General features: G+C 50.1%; 2 protein-coding genes across 3 annotated transcripts in view; one reads left to right on the forward strand and one right to left on the reverse strand.

Moving 5' to 3' along the window:
- Positions 1-550, forward strand: part of FTH1 (ferritin heavy chain 1) — a 2,569-nt gene extending 2,019 nt beyond the window's left edge. Inside the window, exons 3-4 of the mRNA XM_012810613.2 lie at positions 1-126; positions 224-550. Of these exons, the coding sequence (XP_012666067.1) occupies positions 1-126; positions 224-388 (291 nt within the window). The 3' untranslated portion in view covers positions 389-550. The remainder of the gene's footprint in view (positions 127-223) is intronic.
- A 243-nt stretch (positions 551-793) lies between these two features.
- On the reverse strand, positions 794-12,311 carry BEST1 (bestrophin 1). Of its 2 annotated transcripts, none has more exons than XM_012810653.1 (10): positions 12,114-12,311; positions 9,055-9,149; positions 8,304-8,537; positions 7,637-7,791; positions 7,220-7,297; positions 6,463-6,615; positions 5,087-5,167; positions 4,623-4,774; positions 2,201-2,836; positions 794-1,021 (listed from the first exon to the last, which is right to left on the reverse strand). In XM_012810653.1, the coding sequence occupies exons 3-10, from the start codon at positions 8,464-8,466 to the stop codon at positions 1,003-1,005; spliced, it is 1,437 nt and encodes a 478-aa protein (XP_012666107.1). In that variant the 5' UTR covers positions 8,467-8,537; positions 9,055-9,149; positions 12,114-12,311; the 3' UTR covers positions 794-1,002. The 2 variants fall into 2 exon arrangements, with proteins under 2 accessions (XP_012666107.1, XP_003798779.1); XM_003798731.1 differs by lacking the exon at positions 12,114-12,311 and adding an exon at positions 11,007-11,188.
- Between the last annotated feature and the right edge of the window lie 6,239 nt (positions 12,312-18,550).

An 18,550-nucleotide genomic window follows, 5' to 3' on the forward strand; every position in this document is an offset into this window, starting at 1 on the left:
AAACCAGACTGTGATGACTGGGAGAGCGGGCTGAATGCGATGGAGTGTGCATTACACTTGGAAAAAAGTGTGAATCAGTCACTACTGGAACTGCACAAACTGGCCACTGACAAAAATGACCCCCATGTGAGTATTGGAAATCCAGGGAATAAAAGAAGGAAATCATTTGCCTTAGGTGTTAGGAAAGCTGGCCACTAACTTTCATCCCCCTTTTGTTTTCTAGTTGTGTGACTTCATTGAGACACATTACCTGCATGAGCAGGTGAAATCCATCAAAGAACTGGGTGACCATGTAACCAACCTGCGCAAGATGGGAGCCCCTGAATCTGGCATGGCAGAGTATCTGTTTGACAAGCACACCCTGGGAGACAGTGATAATGAGAGCTAAGCCTTAGGCTAACTTCCCCATAGTCACGGGGTGACTTCCGTGATCACCAAGGCAGTGCATGCATGTTGGGGTTTCCTTTACCTTTTCTATAAGTTGTACCAAAACATCCACTTAAATTCTTTCATTTGTACCATTCCTTCAAATAAAGAAATTTGGTACCCAGCTGTTGTCTTTTGAGATCTTGGTATGGACCAGAAATCTGTCTAGGCCATCTTCTAGATTCCTTAAGTGTCATAGTTAATTTTCAATCACAGTCATCAAAATGAACCACTTAGAATATTTGTATTTATTATATTTAAATAATAGTTTGAAGAAGATAAAAAGGTGTGGTTGTGTTGAATTCAGACAAGACTAAGGGTTCATGATTCTGAACAACCTGTCTCTAGTAGCACATCAGTGGTAATTCATTCTAGCTTTCAGTTTTTCTGTACAAAAAAGACTGAAGTAATTCTGGACTAATTTTTCTTATCCATAAGCTAACCATTTAATTCAGGCTGTCACAGGAACATAGTCTTCAGTATGGACAGCTATATGGCAGTGAGTGGCTCAGTGTCCCACTGATGTACATGCAGGTGACTGCCAGGCTGGTGAAGCCATCCCCCTTAGCAAACAGGTTAGGAATATGCTTCATCCCTGTTGAGAATGTGAGAAAGTTCACAGTGTGAGTATACAAGGTAACTTCATGTCTGTGCTACTTTTGCTGTAGGAGAGCAAAGGTTGACACATCTTAAATAACATTCTTTCCTAAACCTGCAGGTGATTTGTAAAGTTCCTGTCTAGCCAGAGAGAAGCAAGACTGAAATTGTTGCCTCTTCAATTACCATAGCTGTGTGTTCTGACCACAAAAACAACTTCTTGAAAATTTTGAAGTGGGAAGTTACACTTCCTGTCATGGTTGGGGGTGGGGTGTTTCTTAATTGGTCAAAGTGTCCAGGAAATCTGGAATAGGGAAACAAATGTTTCTGACAGCTTTGGGCTAATTATAAAGAAGCACCAAGTCAAGTATTTTCCTTGGATGCCCTCAGCTTTGCCATATGCTAATTCCTGGGGCTGAGGCAGTACTTGGGTACCACTGTAGACAGGGGAAGTGCTCATTTGCCATCTTCCAGCTGACTGGGTAGTGAGTCAAGTTCTTGGGCTATGACCTTGAACCCCTAGTTCTGCCCTATAGCTTTGTGTCAGCCACCTCTGCTCAAAGTAAGCTGGGCATGTGATGGCATATACTTATCTAAGCTTGGCCTGTCTGCCCAGGGTTAGCTCTTCCAGTGTCTTTTTGAGACAGAGTTTCACTTTGTCACCCTTAGTAGAGTACTGTGGTGTCATAGCTCATAGCAACCTCTAACTTGGGCTCAAGTAATTTTCCTGCCTCAGCTTCCCAACTAGCTGGGACTATAGGTGCATGCCACAATACCTAGCTATTTTTAGAGATGGGATCTCACTCTTGCTCAAACCTGTGAGCTCAGGGCAGCCACTCACCTTGGCCTCCCAGAGGCTCACTCCTAGGATTACAGGAGTGAGCCACCACTCCTAACCTCCAGTGTCATTTTTGTCAGTGCAACCTCATCCTTAACCTGGATCCCAGGGAAGTCTTCTGGTGATTTCAGGCTTTTGGGTAAAGTAAGTCCCCAACATTTCCCTAGGGTCCCTTCTGAGGTGGCCGGGTATATACCCTGATCCAGTGCCGGGCCTAGGTTCAGCATACTTGGGCAGTGATAGAATCAGGAATTTATGGAGGAAGGGTAGGTCAGTGGGAGGGAAGAAAGGTCTCATGCATGGGTAATGCAGTGACCCTGGTTTGGGTAAAGGACAGACCTGTTTTCCAAGGCCCAATAATGGTCTCCATGATCTTTGAGTATAGTGTGTATGTTGCTTGCTGGCTGGTCCCCAGGTGGCTCTCTGAGATGTTCAGGGATCTCTGGCATATCCATCAGGTTAAACTCCACAGTTTTCTTCCTTGTGTAAGATACTTCTGGGTGTTCTATCAAGCCCACGTCATCCTCTGAGAGCAATTCAAAACCATTCTTGGACCCTGAAGTCACAGTTAGGCTTTTATCTTTGGTGTCTATGTTTGCAACACTGTGAAGCCCTGAAGGCACTGAATGTTCCAGGGGGAATACCATGGATTTGGGGCTGAGGGGCGTCTGGGGGGCACTGTAGTAGCCTGGCCTCTGATACAGTGGAGCAGACTTAAAGGCGTCCACTACCTTAAGCTTTAAGGCCTTGCTATCTTCATGGCCCCTAAGGTTCTGTTTGGTCCCCTTGGGGTTCTTGTGCTGGCCCTCCTGGAAAAATGTGTCCCTCTTGGGCCATAGTAGTTTAGTCTTTAAGTTTGTCCTGGGAGGATGGTGGTCATGGGACTGCAGCCCTAAGAAGCGGCCAATGATGCCAGTGTGACCATCCTCCTCCTCCTCCTGATTCCGCTGGAACTCCATGTCTTCTTTGTGCAGGCTGGGATGAAGGGGAAGACACAGGGCTGAGTGGACAAAAGACCAAAGCCTGCCCATGCTTCTCTCCAACCCCCTCCTGCCCTTCCCAAGGACACAGCCCTCCTCACAATGCCCTAACCTCTCTCCTGATCCCTCCTGTACCTCCCAACTGATCCCTCAGGGCCCGGTTTACCTCATTCTGTCCTGTGACTCCCTGTTGCCCACAGTTAACATCCAACCCCCTGCCTGGTATTAAAGAGTCTCCTCTTCATCACCCAGTTCTTCCCTTTAAAACCCCTCACTCCAGGCAGTCAGGACTACTGGTCCTCAGACATAGGTGGTTTGAATCAGGCCCAAGAGTGACTGAGCAAGATCAGGGATTTATGGTTCCAACTGGGAAGCAACATCCACAAAGAGAGAAGAGTGGCTTTCTGGCAGTAGGTTTTCTGGGAGCCTAAGACCTTTATAAGGGAGGGCTTAACCTACACCAGAGTGTAGCCTATCCTTGGAGTCCAAATTCTCCCCGTGTTCCAAGGCCCAGCCAAAGGTGACTTATACCCTTTTCCTTGGCATCTAGTACTTTGTACCTTGTATCCCGAGTTTGGGCCTTCAGTTTGAGCTCCTCACTAAATTGTTCATTCCTTATAGGCAAATATATACCATACCCATATAGGCAACTTAACCTCTCTAAACCAGTATTTATTTTATGCTTTATTATTCTGCTATTTACTTTCTGTACCCCAACCTTCAGCTGTGTTGGGTTATAGACTACATAGTGCTCAAAACCATCCTCCAGAAATGTCTCTGACCTAAGCAAGCCAAGCCCCCTGCCTTCAAGTGGTCACGTTCCCAACCCTTCCTCACAGTAATTATGGACTGTAGTCCTAATTGCAGTTTATTGGTTTCCTTTTTTTTTTTTTTTGGCCAGGGCTGGGTTTGAACCCATCACCTCCGGTATATGGGGCTGGCACCCTACTCCTTTGAGCCACAGGTGCCGCCCAGTTTATTGGTTTCTTAAAAGAGCAAGGAAACCACAGTGCTGGATATTGTAGAAGAAAACATTGAGTATGAACCCTGATGTGTGCCGAACACTCTTCAGAGCCCTTTCAATTCTGTGATCCTGGGGAGGGAGGACCATCTGGCACAGCCCCCAGCACATGACATACAGTTCAAGAGAGAATGGGAGCATATGGTAGAAGGTCTGGTTGCTGTGAGTGGCTTGAAGCCTTTACTCTATAGGACAAAGTTGACTCAAGAGGTACCTGTGATGGCTCTGCTCCCATTGGGATGTGCTTCCTGCCCCTCTGCCATGTCAGGGAACCCTACTCCCACTACTCATCTAAACACTTTATCTTATTAGAAAACCTAGTTCTGGATGACAATAGATCTGGGTGACAGGAAACAGGCCTTAATATCCCACTGCATCACCAATCACTGGTTGTTGTCTCTGGACCTCAGTTTCCAGCACTGGACAAGGAAGGAGAACTTAGCCTGGAGGTACCCAACAGCCATTATAGCTTGAGCAGCACAAATCAGGGTTGAGAGGTGGAACCAGATACACCTGGCTCAGATGTGCCCTCTGCTATCTATGTGACCTTGGGCTGGACAACTTAACCTCTCTAAACCAGTATTTAATCATCTGAAAACAGTGGATAACAAGCCAGAGTTATTGGGAGAAAAAAAATAGTTAAAAATCTTAAAAGAACATGGTACAGTGCCCAGCACTTATTAGGCACCCAATGTATATTAACTAAGTTTTTAGGCCCCTAAATAGAGGGGTTTCCCATCTATTCCCAGGCACTGCCTACCTAATGTTGAAGGTGGAGCCCATAAAGGAGGATCCGCGGAACTGGGCAGAAGCAGCTGTGTAGGGGGGCTGGGGTTCTGGTTCATTCCAGTACATGTCCCGCTCCATCCGAGGCAGGTCCTGGTGCATCTCATCCACAGCCAAAAGGGACACCTGGTCACCAGGGAGAAGCCCAACAGAAAGGTCATCCTGGGCAAGGCTACGAACTTGCCTGATGGCTTGGGGTAGTCACTTCTCTCTCTCTGGACCTCAGTTTCTCTATCTGGGAAATGGAGAGACTGATGCCAGCCTATAGTTCCAGAAATTGAGGTGAGAATCCTGTGGGAGTGAATGGTTGGCTGCAATGGGCAATGAGTTGGAAGGGGATGACAATTCACTATGAGGTGTGAGGCCTCATTTTAGAACTGTGGGGTCCTCTTCCTCAGGGTCCATTTTAGGAAGGATCCATGATGTACACTCCCATACCTGTAAGTTCCTGTCGACAATCCAGTTGGTCTCAAAATCATCATCATCCTCTCCAAAGGGGTTGATGAGCTGTTCTGCCACCTTGGAGATAGGTGAGGCTCTGGAACCCTCAGGTAGAACTTGAGGCCTTACTTGCCACCCTTAAACCTTAGCTCCTACCATTTCCTTACCCCATGATGCCTTTCCTGCCTGACCACTGTCTTCAAAGCCACATCCCTGTCCCTTCTAGACACTCAGCTCCTCTGACTCTCCTGAACCAGTCCCTTCCTGAATACCCACAGCTGTTCCAGAGTGTGTCACTTAGCTGAGTCACCACCTTTCTCTCACTGCATGCATCTTACCTGGGCTTGCATAATTTTATTCATTTATTCATGTTTTCAAACATGTATTTATTCATTATTATCTAATGCAACAGATATATATGCTGAGGATGTGCTGAATTAAAGGGTGGTCCAGGTGGGCAGATTCCTAGATACTAATCTCTGATATACCCTGACAAATCCCTGCAGAGGTGATGAGCTGTTTTAAGGGTCCAGAGGACATCTTGCAAGCAACTGGGGCACCTTCAAGAATTTAAAGCATAGAAGTGGTATAATCTCTTTTGATGTATAGAAATCAAAGACAATTGGGCGGGGGAGGTTACAGAGGGAATCAGAAGTGTGTGTGCGCATGAGAGACAGAGAGAAAGAGAAAGAGAGAGAGAGAAATACACGTGGACAGAAGGGGGAGAGAGGAAAACCCACACTGCCACTACCAAAAAATAAAGGAAGAAAGAAGGGAGGGAGAGTGGGTGGGAAACAGAAAGGACAGATAAAGAGATGGAGAGAAAACTTTTTCCCTTGTTAGGAGAATTACTGACAGAGGAGGGGAAAGTACTTGGATGAGCCACCTAGGGTAGGAATAGGACACACACACCCCATAGGCATCCTGAGCAAGGATAGGTGATACCAATCTGCTTTCTAAAGCGAAGGGGTTAGTCAACCTCAGGGCTATGTTTTACTAGGCAGAGGCGACCAGCGAGCCGGCCACACCACTCATATTCCATGAATTTCCCTTGGTCTGGACATGCATTTGAAGAACATTCTAGGGGGGTGGGGGGGGCACCAAAGCGTTAGACTGACTGAAATTTCCCTCTCATACTGCTAATGTCTGGACAAATCAGACACAGGCTTCAAGCAGGTCCCTCTGGGTCTCAGTTGTTACATATGTGACCACACAGAGAACACATAGACTGGTATACTGTGGATGGGGCCTAATACCCTACTTTCCATATTCCAGACCCTCCTTTCCAGGCTGTCCATCCTTATCCCAGGCCACTGCTGGCCAGAACCACTCTGGCCATGCCTCCAGCCCGTCCAGGTGTGGGAGAGGCTCACCTTCAGCCAGCCAACATAGAAGAAGAACTGCAAGAATGTGAAGAGAGGCACAACGAGGTCCAGCTCATGGCCAGGGTAGGCCTTGGTTGGGTTCAGAAACTGTCGCCCAACCAGGCAAGCCAGGAAGAAGCTGTACACTGCCACAGTCACCACCTGGGAGGAAAGAGAAGAGGAGGTGGCAGAAAAGGGCTGGTGAGGTCCCTGAAATCAGGCAGCTCCCAAGGGTGAGAGTCTGATGCCTTGCTCTGACTTTTTTTTTCTTTTGAGACAGAGTCTTACTTTGTCACCCTCGGTAGAGTGCCATGGCATCACAGCTCATAGCAACCTCAAACTCTTGGGCTTAAGCAATTCTCTTGACTCAGCCTCCCTAGTAACTGGGAATACAGGTGCCTACCACAACACCACCAGCTATTTTTTGGTTGCAGTTGTTGTTGTTTAGCAGGCCCAGGCTGGGCTGGGCTCAAACCCACCAGCTTTGGTGTATGTGGCCAGTGCCTTACTCACTGAGCTATGAGTGCCAAACCTGTTATCCCCTCTTAACAATGGGGATAATCACATTACCTCCACTGGGCTGGACCAGGTAGAAGCCTGGACTCTTAGAACTTGGCACTTCAAAGCCCAGACCCAACTACAAAGTCCAGTCCCAACTCCCAGGGTAAACTTTTTACTCAGCCTCTAGGCAAGCCCTTCTCATCACAGGATAAATCCTTCTAGCCTCAGTTTCCCAAGTAGGCAGCCTCATCAGCCTAGTCCTCACCTGTGTGTACACTAATGGGACACTGATCCAGTCGTAGGCATAAAGGTGACCACATTGAGTACGCAGGGTGTTCATTTCCTGAGGGGCAAGAGGAAGGAATGGGATTCTGAGCTCTCCTGGAGCACTGCAGGCTCTTCTCCAGGTACCAGGGTCTGGTGCTCATGGCCCAGCCCTGGTTGTGAGGTCATGGGCAGCTCACTAAACTTCCCTATGCCTCACCCTTATCTATCAAAAAGGATCGAAGATCCCCCAGGCTCACTTAGGAGATGGAAGGGGGCATTTGAGGCGGAACCACCTTGGGCTGTGGAACCCTCCTTTTGGAAAAGATCCTACAACCCCACCACAGGCTCTGGGGAACCTTCATCTGGGCCACACCCTTCCCACTCTGTAGCAGCCCCATTTGTGTAGTGGGCTCACGTTCAGCAGACTGTGGAGCAGAATAGGGTCCCGGATTCGACCTCCAAGCCAGGCTTTCATCGACAGGTTGGCAAACCATACCCAGGGCACCCAGAACATGTTGTGTGGTAAGCTCAGTTTTTCGAAGTGCTTGTGTTCTGCAGGGGTCATAAAGCCTGCGGAGTACAGTGAAAAAGGCAGTGGATGAGAGAACCTGCTGAAGGGGTGTTGGCACCTGGCCAGGCCCTGCTGAACCCACGAAGACCGTGGTTTCCTTCGCCATCTTTCTTTCAACAAAAAATTGCTGAGCACCCACTTTGTGTTGTTCTGGGCTGAGCACGTGGGAGGGACCTGTCTTATTACCAAGGACCAGGTCAGGCAAGGCCAAGGACAGACATCGGTGTCACAGACTTCCAGACTGGAGACTACAAACAAGCCGGAGCTGGGGCGGGAGGTCGAGATTTGTTCTCCACCAATTCCCAAGCTGCCACCTTTTCCCTACCCTCCCAGGGTCCTTAGCCCTGCCTCAAACGCTCATCCTCTCAGGGCAGACTCCTTATTCCGCCCCGCCCAATTTGGCCCCCAAGGTCTTGGCTCCACCCTACCCCTGGTTCCCCGAGTCCGGGGGACTCTGGGTCCACCCATCTTCCGCTCTCGCCACGCCCCCCTCAGCCTCTGCTCCGCCCACCTGCTTGCACCAGGTGCTGGGGGCTGGGGAAGCGCTTGTAGACCGCGGTGCTGACGCTGCGCAGGATGAGCACGTTGCCCAGGTTGGCGTAGCGGATGAGCGTGCGCCGCAGCAGCCGGCCTAGCTCGTCCTTGCCCTCCACGAAGCCGGACACCAGGCACATGAGGCGGTCGGGCCACGGCAGGTTCTCGTACTGGTTCCACCAGCGGGTTACTACCAGCGTCACGTAGAAGCCTAGGCAGGAAGGGCGTGGGGGGAGGGGCGAGGGGCCGGGCTGCGGCCAGAGGCACCGGCTATGCCGCCGCCGTTTGTACGTCTTTTTTGCTGTCCGCGGGCCCAGCCCCAACCCTCCCAGGAGGCGCTGGAGAGGGGCGGCGGGAGAGGGGAGAGGGGCAAGCAGAACTTCGCTTGGAGTCGAGAAGGCATTAAAGGTTATCTATCCCAGGAGTCTCCTGCTGACCCCCCAAGTCCACCAGAGCCAGAGCCCGTTCCCTCCTGCAGAAGGGCTCCAGGTATCCTGATGTCATTTCTTTCCTCGGAAAGTGGGGTCTTGAGTGCTTATGCCTTTCCTAATGTCTGACTTTGGTCTCTCTGGCTGCGGCCTGCACATTGCCAGAACTAGCGAGGCACCGACATGCCACACTGGCCTTGCTGCTCCCTACCCGCCACATCCCACCTCCCAGTAGTTCGCCCAGGGCCTGTCTGGAGGTGGACAGCCAGGGGACCCGGGACAGCTGCAAGGGGAGCTCACCCAGCACGAAGGAAATGGGGATAAGCTGGATGTAGCTGTCGCAATTTAGAGTCAGCTTCTCAAACAACAGCTGCTGTTCCTCTGTGAGGGCCAGTCTGAGGATGGGCAGGTATGTGGACACTGGGGAAGATGCCTGAGACTGCCCCCCGTCCCCCCAACCCCGTCAGGCCCAGTATAGGAATGGGGCCACCTCAGTGTTGTCCCACATCTCCCTATTCCCTTCCACTAGCCCAGCCCCTTCTCTGGCAGCCCAAGCTAGGACAGGATAGAGACAGCATCTTGTGGGGTGGGCATCTTGTGAGGTGAATGCTCACATCACTGGGTGAGGTGTAGGAGGGACGGTTCTGCAGAAGGGACCAGTTTTGGCACCACTGACCTTTTTTTTTTTTTTTTTTTTTTTTTTTGCAGTTTTTGGCCAGGGCCAGGTTTGAACCCACCACCTTCAGTATATGGGGCCAGCGCCCTAGTCCTTTGAGCCACAGGCGCCGCCCACCACTGACCTTTTGAAAGGAGCCAAGGGACAGTTGTTTAAAAGCAAGCTGAGACAGAGTGGTCTTTAAAGAGAGGGGTAAGACTGCCAGGCGTGGTGGCTCACACCTGTAATCCTAGCACTCTGGGAGGCCGAGGCAGGTGGATTGCTTGAGCTCAGGAGTTGGAGACCATCCTAAGCAAGAGTGAGACCCCTGTCTCTAAAACAATAGCCAGGCATTGTGGCAGGTGTCTGTAGTCCCAGCTACTTGGGAGGCTGAGGCAGGAGGATTCCTTGAGCCCAAGAGTTTGAGATTGCTGTGCGCTGTGACACCACAGCACTCTACCAGGGGCAAAAAAGTGAGACTCCGTCTCAAAAATACATAAAGAGAAGGTAAATAGATGGAGCACAGAAGATTTTAGGGCAGTTCAGCTACTTTCTGTGATGCTGTGCTGATGGATATGTGTCACTGCATAGCCAGACCCAGAGAATGTACATCAGCAAGAGTGATCCCTGTGTAACCTGTGTGCCAACTTTGGGCAATGACGGGTTCACGGGGTGGGGACTATGGGGTATCACGAATTATAACAAATATGCCAGTGTGGGGGTGTTGATTGTGGGGGGATGAGGGTGTGGGGATAGAGCATAGCAGCATTTAAGAACTCGCTGTACCTTCTGTTCAATCTTGCTGTGATCCTAAAACTGCTCTAAAAAAATAAACTCTTAAGTTATTTTGAAAAAGTCCTACAGAAAACCACAGAAGACCAGTGTGTTTTGTTATCAGTATTATTAGGAATTCAAGAATTGTGTATTTGGTTGTTTTTTTTTTTTTTTTTTGAGACAGAGCCTCAAGCTGTCCCCCTGGGTAGAGTGCCATGGCATCACAGCTCACAACAACCTCCAACTCCTGGGCTCAAGCGAGTCTCCTGCCTCCGCCTCCCAAGTAGCTGGGACCACAGGCGCCCGCCACAACGCCCGGCTATTTTTTGGTTGCAGCCGTCATTGTTGTTTGGCGGGTCCGGGCTGGGGATTCGAACCCGCCACCTTAGGTATAGGTGGCTGGCGCCTTAGCCGGTTGAGCTCTAGGCGCTGAGCCTGTATTTGGTATTTTATAATCCATTGTAGTCATTTGTGTTTTCAGTTTAAAATATTATATATTCTGTGATTATATTTGTTCTACATTGTATTATTTAGACAAGCATTTTAATTAGAATATATATTTTTAAAATGTACCTTGTGGGCTGTGAGTGGGTGTGGGACTGAGTCAAACAAGCTGGCTGAGTGGCCAGGCACCTGGGCTGGAGGAGAGGGTACTGAGGCTGTCCCTAGCTGGCCTGCGCTGCCTTCCCAGTCTGACTTCTGTTTCTCTCCCCAGCCCTCATGACCTGGCTGGGAGCTCAGTTCGTCCTTGTACTTCACCGTCGCAGTGACCCCCTCGCAGGCTGGGGCCCCTCCCCCAGGAGCTCCGAGCCACTACCGGTACCTGTAGATGAAGCGGATGGCATAGTAGCAGAGCAGAAAGATGAGGAACTCGCCATACAGCAGTTTGTAGATGCTGCCGCGCCAGCACAGCAGCAGGCGGGAGAAGGAGCCCAGGCGGGCATTCGCCACTTGGCTTGTGTAGGTGATGGTCATGGCCAGGCACAGGGCTGCAGCAGGTGGGCTTGGGTCCTAGTAGGCAGACAGAGGGGTCACCCATAGGGGTCTATAAGGACCCTTCCCTGCTCTGGGCCCCAGGTCTCCCATCTGGATGCTGGGAGATGCATGAGGTGGTCCATAGGGCCCTTCCAGCACCGACTGCCTGTGGGAGGTGGCAGAGGCTGCCCACAGCCCTGGCAGAGTAAACATTGCTAGATCTTCATACTGACGTGTGCCTTTAACTTTGTATGGTGACAAAGGCAGTAACAACATTAGTGTCCACCCTCTGCACTCAGGTCCTCTGAACCAGGCAGTGTTCTGAGCCCATCTTGTTCATTAGCTCCTCAAGTTCCCTCCCTGGAGTAATAGGTAAGGAGCCAAGTCAGCTGGGTGCGCCACCATATTCCCACCCCCAGAACAGAGCCTAGCTTATGGAAGGGCTCAAATGGCCACTGCATGGTGGCCTGAGGGCCTTTCCATCTGCCTAGGGGATACTCTTCCTCAGAACACTACATGGCTCATTCTTACTTCAGAAGGGATGTTCTCTACTATCCTACCCGGCACTCTCTACCCCCTCACCTTGCTCAGTTATTCTACATTGCACTCACTTGACTATCTACTTGTTTTTGCCCATTTCCTTCTCAGAATGAGAGTACCTCTTGTGTTCTCATGGGAGGTAGTCAGTAGTTACTGAGTTACTCTCAAATTACTGAACTGTGGGTGATCCCCTCCTCCCCATTTGTACTGATGCAGCCACACTGACTGCCTCTCTGTGCCTGGTGCACACCCAGCTCGTTCCTACCTCAGGGCCTTTGCACAGACACACAGGTACCCACACATTTGACATGTGCTGCCTGTGTGTACACATCACACACACATATGCAAGGATGGTCATGCACCCCTGAAGGCCCTCAAAACCCCAGCCCAGTCTACGGGGGCACCTCCTACTCACAGATGGGTTTCCTGGCTGGTCTGGTGCTCCACAGTTCTGGCCGCTGGGTTGGTGGGACTCTCTGGAACCCTGTGGCCAGTGCCTTTGTCCACTGGCACTGCCCCCGTGTGTGCTGAACAATCACTTGACTCCCTAAGCCAGAGCCTCCACAAAGAAGCCCTTGTCTTGGTCCCTTCTTATAATCTCTTAAGCAACAGCTAGCACAGCCTGGCCAGACCCCTCTAATTCCTTCCTGGGGAACACTGGGCTGACAACAAGGCTGGAATTTAGGGCAACACGCCTCTACCTTGGCCCTAAACTCCAGAGATTGAAAGATCTGCTCCACCAGTATCCTGACCCCCAAGGTCTTACAGGGACAGTGCGTGTGTGGAAGGGAACCTGAGCCTCAACTCCTATTCCAGGAGCTACCCAGGAAGGGGGAGCTTCTGCCCAGGCCCTGGGGTCTTCCATAGCTCTGTGAGCTGCAGCAAGAATACCAGGCTAGACTCGGCACCTGTGGCTCAAGTGGCTAAGGCGCCAGCCACATACACCTAAGGTGGCAGGTTCGAATCCAGCCTGGGCCCACCAAACAACAATGACGGCTGCAACCAAAAAATAGCCGGGCATTGTGGCAGGTACCTGTGGTTCCAGCTACTTGGAAGGCAGAGGCAGGAGACTTGCCTTAGCCCAGGGGTTGGAGGCTGCTGTGAGCTTGATGCTATGGCACTGTACCCAGGGAGACAGCTTGAGGCTATCTCAAAAAATAAAAGAATACTAGGCTACAGTCAGAAGTCCAGGTTCTGGCATCTATATGTGGGAACCCTGGGTGGGTATCCGTTCCTCTCTTGGCCTCAGTGCCCCTGTCTGAAATGGATGGTGTTGCTTTGGAATTTCATCACCTCTATAAGAGTGACAGAATTCTGCGTATGCTAATATGGAGCTCCCATTGGCTGCTGGTGACATCATGGGTTATTCTGGCTGTGATTGGTTGGTAAGGACCCATTAATAGCTTGCTTGAGAGCTATGGAAGAAGGGCCAAAGGGCTGGTGGGTGGGGACCTAGCCTGGTGGTGGTGGTGTGACAGAGTAGCCCTGGTGTTTATGCTGCTGCTACCAGCCTGCCAGTGCAAAATAGGACTGTGTGCCCAGATCCCCAAGGGCAGCTGGTTAAAATCTCAGCCGCTGATAGAATACATTTTAATACATCAGTCCATACTCAAGGGCTCTCCTAAACCACTGGAAGTGGTGGGTATCTACTGACATGCTCAGTGTGTATTATTAAAAGAGCAGAGCTCCAAACAGTGGTAGTTCTTGGTCCTTTGTGGCTGTAAGAATCACCCACAATGTTTATTAAATGTGAATCTTCTCAGGATGTTCCTCCAGAGGCCAATTCTGTGGCCTTGGGGGATGTTGTACTTTTATTAAGCAGGGTAGGAGATATTGTATGTGAGTGGTCTTGGAACTAGAGCTCAGAAGTCCTGATTTGCAGTGTGACCCTGAGCCTTAAAATAAATCCACTCTCTCCCTCTGCCCCTCTTCTCTCCCCTCCTTCCTCACCCTGCTCTTTCTCAGACATACTAAGTGTTAGCATTGCTGAGATTGCAGATAATTTTTGCACACCAGTTTTGCCCCTATTTCACAACGACCTTGGCTACTTTTCTAATAACAGCATACAATAAAGCTATTGTGATCACGAGCGTCTCTTCAGAGACAGAGCCTTGTAGGAGAATTTGCTGCCTCCCTGCTGCCCCATTGCTGTCTTTAACTGAAACAGGGAAAGAAGCGGCTTCACTTGAGCCTCTGTCTCTTCATCTGCTAAATAGGACAGTGCCTGCTCACCAGTAGTCATGTAATCTGCTGTTGCCTGTATCCCATGGGCCCCTACAAATTCTGATTCAATGGGTCTGGATGAGCCCCAGGTGTTCGTAGTTTTTCAATTATTCTGGGCGATTCTAATTACAGCCTGGGTAGCAAATCACTGCTGTAAGGGGTTATTTTTCTACTTTGCATTTCCTCTTGCCTACCAACACATACTGACACTCAAGAGAGAGCTTTCCACTTAGCAAATGATTAATAAATACATTTTAACTGAAGTTGAAACATGTGCCTAGCAAACTAATGCAGGCTCTGTATTCTGCCTTTGTGGAGAACCGATCTTGCCTCCCCTGTCGTGACCACTAGAGTGCGCCCTTGGCTAACTGGCTCTGGGGGCCTGGTCTACCTATCAGTGTCAGTGCAGACCGCGAAGCTCTCTCCGGAAGGCTCCTTCACCTCCCTGACGGTGACCCGCAGCCATACAGCCATGATAGAGAGCTGGGAGACCCCTGAACCGCAGGCTCCTTGGCATATTCCAGAAGTGCCTTGAGGACCAGCTGGCAGTGCTTCTTCTGTCTCCCACCCCCTCCCAGATGCCCCAAATGTCCCTAGAGACACCCCAGGTGCAGGTGCTTCTGGCCCCATCCCAGGGCTGAGACAGGCACACCCTGGCCTAATTCATGGTGTCCTCCACTGGTTCTCAGCCATGAACATATCCCCAGCTCCCCAGGCATGGCCTGCACATAGCAAAGCCACGGTGACTGCTGACCGACTCCAGCCATGCCCAGATGCAGGGTCCCAGAATTGACCTTGCAAAGATGGCACCCAACTTAGGTCCTGGCCTCCTTCTTCCCATTCCACAAAGTAATCACTTAACCAACCATTTCTCATTCTAGAACTAAGCCTAATCTCATTCCTGCTTCTGTGTATTCAAAGTCAAATAAAAATCAGGGAAGCACTTACAAACTCCAACACAGAATGGCAAGACTTGAGATCAGTGCCAAGTGCACAGAGGTCAGGGAATCTTTACAGAGAAGGGAGCACTTGAGTTGGGTCTTGAAACATAAGTAGGAGTACACGGAGCTGAGAAGAATGGAAAGGCATTACATGCCAGAAGAAAAGCCCATGAAAAGTCACAGAGGGACAAACCAGAGAGGGAGTTTGGTATGGCATTCTTATCAACATTTTACAGAGGACCCAGAAGCTCAAGGCCTGCCTTCTTCAAGGTCACTCAGCTATAACTGACTTGAGACTGGAATCATCTGGGTCTTTTGATTTTGGATCTACTACCTTCCACCAGCTCCATCATGGAGGTCAGTTTTGAGGGATGGAGTCTTAACTGTTAAAGTATGGTCCCTGGGGGTGGGAGGTTGAAGGAAGTTCCAAGGGGTGTGGGGTGCACAGAAGGGATTTTTTTTTTTTTTTAGACAGAGCCTCAAGCTGTCCCCCTGGGTAGAGTGTCGTGGCATTACAGCTCACAGCAACCTCCAACTCCTGGGCTCAAGCGAGTCTCCTGCCTCCGCCTCCCAAGTAGCTGGGACTACAGGCGCCTGCCACAACGCCCGGCTATTTTTTGGTTGCAGCTGTCATTGTTGTTTGGCGGGTCTGGGCTGGGGATTCGAACCCGCCACCTTAGGTGTATGTGGCTGGCGCCTTAGCCGGTTGAGCTATAGGTGCCGAGCCACACAGAAGGGATTTTGACTGCTTCAGAGCCCATGCTCTGGAGCCCCCCAGCAGAGAGCCATCTCCAGGCTGGGCATAACAGAGCTGGGCAGATGGGTGGAGGTTCCAGATGCAGAACGCTATGGTCTTCTCACTTAGGATCACCATGGCAACAGGAACATCACAGAGGGCTTGCCGGGATGCCCTTCCAGGCCCTGTCTCAGCTGGGCAGGAAGAAAGGGACCCAGCTTGGCTGGGGGCAAAGGGCAGGGGGCCCTGGAGTGGGCCAGCCCAGCCTGGATGTTCCATCCAGGTTTTATGTAGGGCACCTGCCAGTCCACTACACCTGTCTTGGGCCAATCACAGAACAGGGCAGAAGCCAAGAAAGAAAAGGACAGGCTTGGCATACCTGGACAGGGATACTGCCAGACCAGGGCCTGGAAGCAAGACAGACAACAGCACTTCTACCTGGGGATCAGGCAGCCCTGCTCCCTGAAAGGCTAGGTAGACTCAACATTCAAAGAGATGAACATCAACATATAAACTCTGGGTCCTGCTTCACACAACCCAGTCCCATCAGTGACAATGGCAAAGCATGGACTAGGCCAGAGTTGGACCAACTAGAGACACGAAGCAAGAGGATTCACCATAGCCTTGGAGAAAACGCTGGGATTGCCAAGCTGCACTGTCCCCCATGGACTCTGCCCCACTGCGGCCAGCCAGGTGAGGCACTGACCCCATCTGAATCCCTCCCATGCCCACCCCACCACCTCAGAACTAGGGCTGAGGGACAGAGGAGGAGGGGAGGAACACCGCAGGAACTGAACCAGGTGTGAGATGACCCAGATGCTATCGCTTATTCACCACCAGTCAGTAGCCTTAATGTCCAGCTCAAATGGGTGTGAAGTTTGACAGGCTGTAAAAGAATGTTGATGGGTTTTGTGCAGCTACTCATTTTGAAGACAAAGAAACTGAGGCATAGAGAAGGAAAATGACTTGCCTGAGGTCACAATGAATTTACAGTTGAGACTGGGCAGTAAAAGCAGGCCACCTGTTTAGGTCAGTGCAGTGACTCTTGGCTGCTCCAGGATGATCCCACTGTTCTGTTCCAAACGCCAACCATGCTTAGCACTATGTTGGGCATCATGAGAGGGAAAGAAGAGAAGAAACAATAGTTTCTCCCACATTCTGAGCACTTAATGGGTGCCAGGCAGAGCAGTAGGTGCTTTTTAGAAATGTTGTCATGTAATCATTGGAACAAACCCCTGGGGAATAGAAAGGGGTAGTCCTCTGTTCAAGTGGAAAGAGGTGTGGGAGGATAGTGAAGGGCTGACCAGATGAGGCGTAAGCTATGCAGAGAGTATCTGTTAGGTGGACAGGGCCATCAGGCAGGCTACCTTTTCCTGCCTCAGATAGAGGTCGGCTCAGTATCGCATGGGCTCCCACAGTGCCGGCCTTCTCCACTCCAGGCTAGAGCTACCAGATGTAAGGATGGTCAGCTAAATTTGAATTTCAGATAAACAATGAGGACTTTTTTTTTTTTTTTGAGACAGAGCCTCAAGCTGTTCTCCTGGGTAGAGTGCTATGGCATCACAGCTCACAGCAACTTCCAACTCCTTGGCTCAAGCAAGTCTCCTGCCTCAGCCTCCCAAGTAGCTGGGACTACAAGCGCCCACCACAACACCCGGCCATTTTTTGGTTGCAGCTGTCATTGTTGTTTGGCGGGCCAGGCTGGATTCGAACCCGCCAGCTCAGGTGTATGTGGCTGGCGCCTTAGCCAGTTGAGCCACAGGTGCGGAGCCAAGGACGTTTTTAGTGTAAATATGTTCTACAGTATAAAGGCTCCTGGGAGAGGGGTCCAGAAACAATCTTTTCTCTGGCGGCCTCTCAGCTCCATGATTTGCTTCATCAGTCCATTCCCTCCTGCTGCTGGCTTTTAAAACTTCAAACTGAGGTCTGTGGACAGCATTTGGGAACTTGTTAGAAATGTAGAATCTCTTGCCCACCTGTAATCCTGGAATACACTGGGAAGCAGAGGTGGGAGGATCACTTGAGGTCAGGAATTCAAGACCGGCCTGAACAAAATGGGTCCCCTCCTCTGCTAAAAACAGAAAAATTAGCCCGGTGTCATAGCAGGCACCTGTAGTCCCAGCTACTCTGGAGGTTGAGACAGGAGGATTGCTTGAGTCCAGGAGTTTGACATTGCTGTGAGTGAGGCTGAGGCCATGGCACTCTGGCCCTAGTGACAGAGGGAGGCTCTGTCTCAAAAACCAACACCAGGGTGGCACCTGTAGCTCACTGGGTAGGGTGCCAGCCACATGCCAGTTTGAACCTGGCCTGGACCTGCTACAGTGACAACTACAACAACAACAAACCAACATTAATAACAAAGAAATGCAGAATCTCAGTCTCGACCTTTTAACTACTGGATCAGAATCTGCATTTGAACAAGATCCTCAGGTGATTCTGTGCACATTCAAGTTTAAGAATCTTGCTTCACAAAAGAGATTTAAGTTTAGTATTGTTTCCACTTCAGAAGTATTAAATGCTTATTATAATAATAACTAGGCAACTACAGGGCAGTAAAAAAACAAAAACACCAAAGGTTCTCAGTGTGTTGTATTTCCTTCTAGTTTTGTTGTTGTTAAAGCTTTTTTTAATTTTATTTTATTTATGTATTTATTTATTTATTTTTTGAGACAGAACCTCAGCTGTTGCCCTAGGTAGAGTGCCGTGGCATCACAGCTCACAGCGACCTTCAACTCCTGGGCTTAAGCGATTCTCTTGCCTCAGCCTACCAAGTAGCTGGGACTACAGTGCCCCCCACAACACCTGGCTACTTTTTGGGGGGTTGTAGTTGTCATTGTTTGGCAGGTCCGGGCTGGATTTGAACCTACCAGCTCTGGTGTATGTGGCTGGCTCCTCTTTTTTTTGGTTTTTTTGTTTTTTCTATGACAATTTCTTTTTTTTTTTTTTTTTTTT

This window comes from Otolemur garnettii, unplaced genomic scaffold (assembly GCF_000181295.1).
Source record: "Otolemur garnettii isolate 467f Iridium unplaced genomic scaffold, OtoGar3 scaffold00140, whole genome shotgun sequence".
NCBI classification, from domain to species: domain Eukaryota; kingdom Metazoa; phylum Chordata; class Mammalia; order Primates; family Galagidae; genus Otolemur; species Otolemur garnettii.